The 10,193-nt window shown below is 46.1% G+C and overlaps 1 protein-coding gene across 2 annotated transcripts in view; it reads right to left on the bottom strand.

Annotated features, from left to right (window-relative positions):
* NTRK3 (neurotrophic receptor tyrosine kinase 3) overlaps positions 1-10,193 on the bottom strand; it is a 216,594-nt gene that overhangs the window by 16,156 nt on the left and 190,245 nt on the right. For both annotated transcript variants that reach the window (XM_033070941.1, XM_033070943.1), the window contains one exon: positions 925-1,083. In XM_033070941.1, the coding sequence (XP_032926832.1) occupies positions 925-1,083 (159 nt within the window). The remainder of the gene's footprint in view (positions 1-924; positions 1,084-10,193) is intronic.

Here is a 10,193-nt window from a genome sequence, read left to right as displayed (position 1 = left end):
GCTACTTTGGGATATGCAGTCAGGCCCCATTGAGCACACGAATGGGCAAGTATTAGAGCTGTAAAGCAACACCTTGGATTTGCCATCTCTGCAACTCACTTAATTAAGGGATCTGTACCCAGAAAGCAGAAAATGCACATTTTTCATTACAAAAGGTGAAATTTCTGAAATCCATTAGATACACAGTGGGATAAAAATGTTCAAGGTTCCCACACACTGCTATGTCAATGCATCTTTTTCCTCTTCTATAATACCTCCTGCTATTCCAAGCAAAAATCTCGCAATGCATTTCTGCTGATGTGCCTCAAACCTCAGCAGTGACACCCTGCTAATCCCAGCCAGACTTCCCTCAACATTTTTACAGTGCAGCCCTGCCCTGGTGGGCTGCAACTTTTGCTAGTCAAAGAAATAACACGGGCAAACAAGCTCCATGGGCTCCCCGCTCAGTGAACTGGGACAAACCAGATAGATAGATAGATATCCCAATGGCAAAAACCCCAAGGAAATGTGATATTGTCAGGCTTAAAACAATTTCTCTCAAACTGAAGCCTGTAGTGAGAGCTTTAGCTACAAAAGGAGAAACCAGAGAAAATTCAAGGCATGACTTAGATCCCAGCAATAATTTGGGTATCCCAAATTCTGGCTGCACCCTGAGAGTTTATGAGATATGACAGCTACATCAGGAACTGAGCAGTGAGGGGCTGAGGATTACCCAGTACATGGCTTTGGCAGAGCTCTTTGATTCCTGCACACCTCAGTTTTCCCAGCTCTTAAACTGAGATAATGACACTTATCCTATGGCTTCACCATGGGAGTGCCAAGGAGGGGACCATCCATGTACTAATTTCTTTGCAAACAACAAAGCAGAGGAGAGATGGCAAAAAAAATACAGTTTTCAGAGGAGGTGTCTCAGCACTGTTGTACCTCTGTGTTTGAGAGCTGGAACCAGGGCTGCTTCCCATATGTGAAAATCTCCCAGAGGATCACCCCGAAGCTCCAGACGTCGCTCTCTGTTGTGAACTTCCTGTACATGATGCTCTCCGGAGGCATCCAGCGGATAGGCAGCATGGTGTGTCCTCCAACCTGGGGGAGGACAAAGACACAGGGAAATCTGAGTGGTGGCAGCCCTGAGGGAGGGGTCATAGAATCAGATCATTGGCCCTATGCAGGACACCCCAACAATCACACTGAGAGCATTGTCCAAATGCTCCTTGAGCTCTGCCAGGCGTGGAGCTGGGAGCTCTTCCCTGTGGAGCCTGTTCAGTGCCTGAGCACCCCACTTCATGTCAACCCTCAGGGGTTCCCTGTGAGCTACAGCAACAAGGAGCTGTTCCAAAAAGCTGGGCTGGCTCCTGCCTCCCCTACCAGTCATGGGTTTACCCACCAATCCCACCTGGTTAATGTGACGCATTGGGAGTGAAGTGTATCAAGATAAATTACGTCCTCTCCACCCAAAATGGGCTGGTAAGGCAATCAAATGCAAAATGCCAAGAACATACTCCAGCCCCACAGTCTGGTGAACCTGGACACAAAGCAAGAGTGGTCAGCAAAGCATTTCAGGGCCTCCAAGACACGCACCAAAGACAGAGCATGAGGGTTGTCCCTCTTCAGAAACGCTCTCCAAAGCCATGCACAGGCATCTGTGCATCACCTAATTGCATAAAAGGTTTTGCACTCACAAAACTGTGCTACTGGCTTTTGCAGAGACTGCTTTCCATGTGTAAATGACTGCAGGACCATGCTGCAAAAGGTGGTCTGTGGGTAAAGAACGGGCTCTTACACTCAATGGAGGAGGGAAAGGCAGCCCCTCTGGAGAGTTTGGAAGTGGGTGTGTAAAACTGGGGCATGCCAAGCCAGGGAAAGGCACTTCCTCAGGTAAGAGTCAGCCCTTCTGTAAGGCACATGAATCCAGCAGGTACACAGGAGGCTTGCAGGATGCATGCAAACAGTTCCAAAGCAGATAGATTTACCTTCAGATTCACTAGAAATTCCTAAACAAGTTACTCTTGAGCAGAATAAGTTTTTTTCTGTTCTGTCCTTCTGCACAAGAAGCTCCATCTGTGAGGAAATAGCTAATTGCTACGACCAACCCGTGCTGGAAGCAGCAGGGCTGCAAGTCTCCACACTTGTTTCTGCTGAGGGAAAAGTGTCTGAGGCTTTAGCAGTGATGAGAAAAGTGCTTTTGTGGAGCTGCTTGGAAGACTGCTTGTTTCATTAGGGACACCAAAAAAGCAGTGCTAATAACTTTGCAGCACTGCAGCTGAATCAAACAGGCAGAAATCTCTCTGGTCCTACAGAGGATGAGGGGGAAAAGGTATGTGCTGTTCAGGACTCCAACATATGTGTGGCTATTCCAAATAATGAGATTGTTGTGCTTGCTGGGATGAAAACATTTCTTCTACAAACAAAAGCTCTCCTCTGAGCTGCCAGTTTTTCCACAGGTTTCTTTGACTGATTAAAGCAGAGCTGGTGTGGGGAAGGGTCAGTACAGGGACACTGCAGCCCTTGGAAGCAAGAGGGAGGTGTGTTGGATTAGGGTGTGAAAGGGGTAGGATGCTCAGCTGGTTTTCTGCATGGAAGGGCTCGGATTTCTGTGGGGCTTGGCAGAATTTAGACTCAGGGCTATTTACTCTGAAACAGACCCTCCCTCAAAAAAGAGGAGTTTCAAAAGTCTCAGGGAGATCTTTCTTTCCTAAGTGAAGATGCTTGATGATAAAAAGCTCATTGCAGCTCCACACCTCCTGTTTAGAGGCGGCTTGGCTGGCGTGGTCTCAGCTCTGAACTCCCAGGAATGTTCCACCGTAATGGAAATGGAAATATGCTTTTCTTTGTTTGTTCCTTCAAAACCCTGGCTGCAAATTTAGCTCTTCCCTTCATTCCTAGCTTTTACAAGTTGCTTCCCCTTCTTGCAAGGGCTCTGAGGAAACGTTATAAGCAGAACAGGACATACATCAAACTCGATTGTTGCAAAAACTGCTTTGTGCTAATGCTTATTTTATTCTCCTTTAAGTAGCACTAACTCTTCAGTTTTCCAGCAATCTCAAAATGATTACTTGTTGAAAAGCTCTCTACATTTGCAATATCCTGAATATTTCAGGATCATTTGCGATTACAGGTAATACAATGCACTGAGCACAGTTAACTCCCTTTTGAACAGGTCTTAGAGCAGTTCAGAATGTGTGAACCAGTTCCTCAGCTTACACAGATAGTATCACAGCAGCACTGCTCGAATGGGAGGGTCCTGATTTACACCACTCGAGGGTCTGGCCCTGAGAGCACAGCAGAGAAGCCAGTAGTGCCATCTCAGTTCTAATAAGCTAAAATAAAGTCAAGGTCTTTGGTCTCCTCTGGACACACCCTGGTGAACATCTGCCAGCAAAATGACACACACAGTCAAGAGCTGTCCCAAGGATGTGACAACACAACCGTGGCTTAGCTCATAGGTTGAAGTTCAGAAACAGCCTTCAGAAAAGCATTCCTCCCAGCCATATGAGACATAGCTTTTACTACAAATTAATCTCATAATGATTAATAATCAAATTAATTTGGGGAAGGAAATTCAAACAAGCAATGCCCAGAAATTTGTGGATCCCAACACACAGCCCAGCTATGCTCAGAGATGAGAAGGTGTTCCTTGCAGAGGCATCCTTTGCATCTCAAACAGGGTGCCACATTTTTGAGAGCAAAGATTAAGCCTTGCACTTACCAGGCAAAAGCAGAACAGGCATCAATTAATCTCTACCATAAAGCCACTCCAATGTCTAACCTAGCACATAAGGCTGACTATTACACTTTAAAGGATTGCCTTTGACTATCCCTTGCTGCTTCCCTTGCAAACTGATTAGGATTAAAATTCCCATTTCACAGATGAGAAAACAGATGCAGGAAGGCAGGGAAAGGCCCTGCTCCAAGGCTGTGCAGTAAGTGAACACCAAGTCCTCCTGGTCTGCAGTCAGCCATACCCTGTTATTTGATGATGTGGCAAAATGATTTAGAGCTGAGCACAGAGGGATTGTGCCAGTGATGCCACAGGAAGCAGAGTGTGTCCAGGGTGACAGAAATCCTTTGCATAACGTGTAGTGATTGTGAGCTGTGTTCTGCCACTGTAGACTGACACGTGATCCCCACAGCTACATACTTGTTTTACAGGACCAGCCATTGCCAGAAGCATAAAAGCAAAATGATGCTATTAAATCAGGCTGAAAAAAGGGTGCTGTTTTCCTCTTTTGCAAAGGCAGCTTACAAGGCATATCCTTGGCTTTGGAAAGAATCATTACCATGCCTTTAGGGAGAAGGTGAAAGTTTATTTCAGCCTCTGCTTGCTCAGAGTTGGGTCTAGCAGGTTTCAGAAATAAGTGACCATGCAGGACTGGTGTTTGTTAAGAGCATGCTACCTCTGAGTCCTCTCCAAAACAGCCATGTCATGTTCCCACACCATCTTCTCCATTTCTCTGGGGAGCTAGGGATGGGAGAGCCTGCTAACTGGCAGGCTAACCTTCCCCAAGGGTAAAATGTCCTGAAACAGTGGCATTACAGCATCTCCCCTGGAGACACTCCATAGCTTGGAAGAGGGCTCTGCTTGCAAGCAAATAAGACAAGTAAATCCTCTTCTGCTCCTCTCTTTAAATCCTATGATGCTGCCAAGCTTGCCCTTTTGCCTTGTTATTTTAATGCTTCACAGACCTGCAGACTGGCCTCTTTATCCCATTGCCATGGCTGTCTAGCTTTGTTTGACATTTTTAGTTAACTTTCTCTCCCTAGATCAACTCCCCATGCCCACACTGACACGTTATTCCCACTGCTCTGCTCTTTCCACTCACAATGCTATCCTGGTAATAAATAGAGCAATCAGTGCACATCCTCTGAGCAGCCAAAGTTTTCAGCCTCTTCATTTCAAGATTGCAGTATCACCTACTCTGTGCCATCCCTTTCTAGTGGATGTTCCCAAGGGCATGACCTGAACCACAGCCCTGTATTTCTGATACTCCAGGGCACCTGGCCCCTGCTCTGAAGCCTCATTACACATCCAAGCCCATGGACTTGCAAGATAGCCAGCCACTCCCTCTGAGCAGCTTATTGCTGGATTAGATATGAACCTTGGGGAGCTGGGGGAGGTTCATGAAAGGCCAGCATTAATGGCCATTAGGGAGAGAGATAATTACTTAATGCTAGTACAGCACTTTGAGGATGTAAAGCTATATAAGTGCTATGTACAAGTAGTATTATAAGGCTTGAGGTTTGTCTGCTACCAAGAAAAGCTGGTGTCTGGGGGGAAAGTTCTCCTTGTCCCAGCTTTCTGAATGACATCCAGCTGATTAGGAAAGGAAAAGATGACATGTTATCCCCTGGTGAGTCTGACAGTACAGCAGCAGGTAGTGGAGCAGCAGTGTTCAGCAAAGACTGTGCAATAAATCCACAGTTAGGGCCACCAGCAGAGATAACCTGGAAATCAAAACCAGAGTAGGGCTGAAAAACCCTCATGCAAATTTAGGACTGGTGGGAATACAGATACAAGCATGTGAAAGGCAGCTTTTGAGTGGGAAGCCCTGTTTTTCTCCTTCCCAGCTCACATACCAGCACCAGGGCTCTAGCCCAAAGCAGAATTCAAAGGGGAACTACTGAGCCATCTTTTCTGTGCCCACAGCTGGAAGGCACCTCCATGGATCTCAGCTCAGAATGGGATTTGGTCTCCAGCATACTCTTAGCCTGTGGGGTTTTTTTTCTTTTTGTGCAGTTTCCTTTGCAATGTTGAAATAAAAAAACAAACCAGACAAACAAACCCAAACAAAACAACAAAAATAAGCCTCAGTGCTTTTGTTTTCCTTGGTCATTTGACATTTGCTTGCCAAGGTCATTTGATACCCTTCCTCCTGCTTCTGGCACACTTGATGGAGGCTCTGCTCCTGCTCCTGCCTTGGGAAGATCACAAGAACCATTGTAGGTGTCTTTGTATCATGCAGCACTATTTGAACTTCCCATTTTTGTGCAGGAAGTGGAGATGTTTGAGTTTGTACAGAATCACAGAGCAGTAGTGGAGATCTTGGCACCATTCCTCCCCAGGAAATTCCACTCAACGCTCAATCCACTCAACCTAGTGATGGGGCACACATTCTCTGATTGCCATCTCTGCTCCTGCTGCTGTAGGTAGGGGTGACCTGGGATCTTCTTTCACTCCATCCCAGGCTGGACCACACCAAATCATTTGTCCTTTAGAGCTCAGCACTAGGAGCTGGGTGATCCAGCTCTGAGCCTTCCCCCAGCACCCAGCTGTAAGTCCCCATCAGGACACACTGATTCCTGCTGCAGGCAGGATGTGTTGTTAATTCAGCAGCTCTGGACAGCTTTGTATGAATAAGAGCCACAGGTGGCTCTCAGGGGTCATCTGAGAGGATGTAAGGGCAAAACAAAAAAAGCAATGAAAGCAAGAAGGAGGAAAAGCTGCTCTGTTTGGCTAAGTTGAGCTCTTGGAGAAAAACAAACAGAACTGCTGTAGATTGTGCCTTTGTGAGTCAATGTTTGTCAGTTCAGGTTGGGGCACAAGGAGATGACTTCTCAGGGTGATGCAAAGAGCAGCACATGCTCCTGGCTGGGGATCCAGGAGGAGACACTCCTTCCTTGCCTTCAGCCTGGATCCAGCTGCACTGAGAAATTTTTCAGATGTGCCAGTATTTTGCCTCTGTGAGTCCTGACAGATTTCTGGGCACCTTTTACAAAGCAGAGGGATTAACTCTGACATTCCAGACAGAGCTGAGCTTTGCTGAACCTTAGCTGTCCCCACTTCATAGTTTCAACTGTCACCTTAGTAGGCTCTTAAGTACCCAAGTTTAGATCAGAGGCTGCTGAATTTAACTGCAAATTATGCCTGGATGTGATTCCCAAGTGCTTTATCTGTAATTTCCTTTTGGCTTACCCAGGAGGAAAGGTCCTAGCTATATCTGAGACTGCACCACCACCAGAATTACCCTGGCCTCCAAAAATCCCCGAGGTGTTCTCCTGATGGAAAGGCATCGTGTGTTACGGCTGCACCAGCCCTCGGGCTGTGCCTCTTCCAAGTGACTCAAAAGCCATCACAGCCCTGTCCTTGCCTTCACCTCTCCTACCTTTGCAGTCACTGCTGTCATAGCCAGTGCTGAACATGAGATTAAACACTCAGCAAGCAACAAAAAAGCTTCCATCGAACTTTTCAGCTTCCTTGACTGTGAACTCACCACGCTCCACTCTCTGGGAACAGCAGATGTGATCCTCACAATTTCCCTGCTACACCAACCCTCTCCTCCATTGCAGTGCCAGCAACCAAAGACATCTCACAGCAGTTTTCTAGGGATTCCTGAGATTTACAGAATGCACAAAGCAACGTGGAGCTGTTTCTCCTGTTTGTACGGAGCTGTGCTGGGTGTCGCAGCCTTGCCCAAGGAAAGGGACGTGCTGGTTGCCTGCTGCTAGAGGTGAGAAGATTGGATTTACCCAGAGAGAACATGGGAAAAGGAACCAAATGTCCCTGCCTTGAGGTGATGTAAGGAGCCAGATGGACTTGTTCAGGAGCAGGAAACACTGACCAGGCAGGGTTAATGTGAGACCGAGAAAGGGGTGAGAGCTTCCTGCTGTCAGTAGGACTGTTTGGCAAGGGACTGTTTGTTCCCCCTAGATGCACATACTGTGTTTAAACATGAGTCTAAAAATAAAACTTGCCATTGACATTGTTTTTCCTTACTTCATTTAACAATCTAGTTGCTTTATGACCTGTAATTCTGAATCACGTTGAATCAAGCAGTGTAATTTGCAAGCAGGGACAGCGGCCTTTCCCCCCTCCACCCCTCATCTCTGCTCCACTGAGTGTGTTTTAATCCCACGGTTTTCAGCATTCCTAATGAGCCATTAACAAGCTGCCAATTACTTATGCAAATGAGGGAGGGCAGACATGGAGGGGTGGCTGTAGCTAGAGGTAAATTCTGCTACCTCAAAACGGTCTGAGATAAATCACTGCTGCTCTAAGAGCTGCCTGTGCCCAAGAGTCCTCTCAGCCACATTATCTACTGTCTAAAAATGCCAGAGGTAATGCAGGGGATGGTTAAGACAAGGGAAACAGAGGAGAAATTGCACATATATTTTTAATTATGTTTGCCAATAACCTGCTTGGCGTGCACCTTACTACAACTCACTCTTCACCTTTTCTTCCCAAACCTCAAAGTGGCTGCACTCACTGCTTGGAAATAACTGCACAGTCAGCCTGCAGAGGAATGGCCAGTTCCATGTCCCTCTGAGTAAAAACTCCAGAAGCCATGATCTCCAACACCAGGATGGGAGAAACCTCACCCATGCCTAATTCAGCTGGGGGGTGGTGGGAGCAGACGAGCTGTAGTTTGTAAAACATGTAGTAAAGAGGTCAGCAGGGGCACCAACAGCTCCTAGCAGGTCCTAAAGGTTGATGCCAGAGCCTTCCCAGGTGAAGGAGAGGTGACCAAACCGATTCCCTGGGCCACCTACTGAGAGCTTCTTGTGGCCCAGAATGACAGCCCCACACTAGGAACTGAGAGAGCAAAGTGGCAGTGCTGGGGAAGGATTCTCTGGTCAGCTTCCCAGGAGTCCCTGGAGTTCCCTGCTCAGCTGTGGATCTGTGTGTGTGCAGTCCTCTGTGTGAAGTCCTCTGCATCACAGACACAACATGATGGGCTCACTTCACAGCAGTGAAAAGTTACCTTTCTCATGGTCACTGCCCAGGTAACACCAGAGGCTGGGAATGCCACTAAATCCATTCAAACTACAGCTTCCAGATAGCTGGACAGGCACCTTACAGATTTACCAGTTGTCTCCACAAGACCCTTCCATCAGAACACACTTTCTTAGGACAGGCCTGCTCAGAGACATGTAATACCCATGAGACAATAATCTGCTGGTTCCAGCTTTAAAGGGGGTCTGGAGTCTGCAAACACTGCTTGTGCCAACAGAAACTGTCCATGAATGCTATGCATTATCATTTTTCTGGTAATGTTACAAAAAGTGTTTAATAGCCTGTGAGCTAATCAGATAGAAGTTAAGTTAAACCATCATGATGCAAGAAACATGTCCATCAGGATTTTGTTCTTTTGGCAATGCAGAGAATGAAAATCAACCCAGTTTCTGGCTTTGGGAAGGAGGAAAAATATTTGCTCAATAAATCTTAACCTGGTGGTATAAAAGCCAAGTCTGAAAATGGCCTGAGATATGTAGCTTAGGAAATAGCAGCAATAAAGAACCTGCATGTGTGATCACTCCATGCTGAAATGCTTTCAGATGGGTATCTCATCATCTCCCCTTCCATCCTGTCCTGCCAGTGCCTCCCCTCCCAGTAACCAACAACACTCATCTTTGTCTGCAGCCAAAGCCATTCCTGACTGAGGACTACTCAAGATGTAGATAAGGCTCCATTACTTCTGGATACTGGATAATCAGTTCAACTGCCTTAGCATTAATCATGATAATATTCAAAATTCATTAGGCTAGATTGTTTGGAAATCTATTTCTTGTTAATGTCAGATTCGCTGAGCATCGGCCTGGCAGCATGCAGACAGAAAACTGATACAAGCCAGGGCTTGCCACCTCTCTATGAAAGCATTCCTTTTTTTGTGTGTAACTAGACCGTGATGTGGCAGCTCCTGCCTGGTTTGTGTTCTGTGAATCTTGTCAAGAGCAGGAGAACACCATGAGCACACCATGCTGCTGTTGATCAATGAACAGCTACAAAAAAAAAAAAATATATATATATATATAGCTGCCTATATAGTATACAGTTAATAATATATGCAACATATACCATGGACTTTTTAAGGGGGAAGGCTAGACACTCAGATCTCCACCCACAAATCTTAATGATTTTGTATCTAAAACCTGGGCAAACAACCCAGAAATTTCTTTGTACAAGCATGGTATGGAGGTACAAAAATAGAAAGTGTTTTAAAAATTAAAAACTGTCCCTTGCTTTCCTGAAGACTAACAGCACTTTAGATAAAGCATGGGGCCTTAATGCTTTACCAAGATGAAAATCTTTCAAGAATAAAATAGCTGGATCATTTCTTGTAGCCAGTTTCATGCACCAGTTGAGGATTCCTCCAAACAGTGCACTTCCTGATGGTCTATTTGGCCCATTTAGGTGTTTCGGGTATTGTTGCTTTCCTTCAGGTGTGGGTTCTCACCCTCTAGTTGAACAGTGGTTTCTC

This window comes from Catharus ustulatus, chromosome 12 (assembly GCF_009819885.2).
Source record: "Catharus ustulatus isolate bCatUst1 chromosome 12, bCatUst1.pri.v2, whole genome shotgun sequence".
Lineage (NCBI taxonomy): Eukaryota > Metazoa > Chordata > Aves > Passeriformes > Turdidae > Catharus > Catharus ustulatus.
This window is presented reverse-complemented; position numbering and strand designations above follow the sequence as displayed.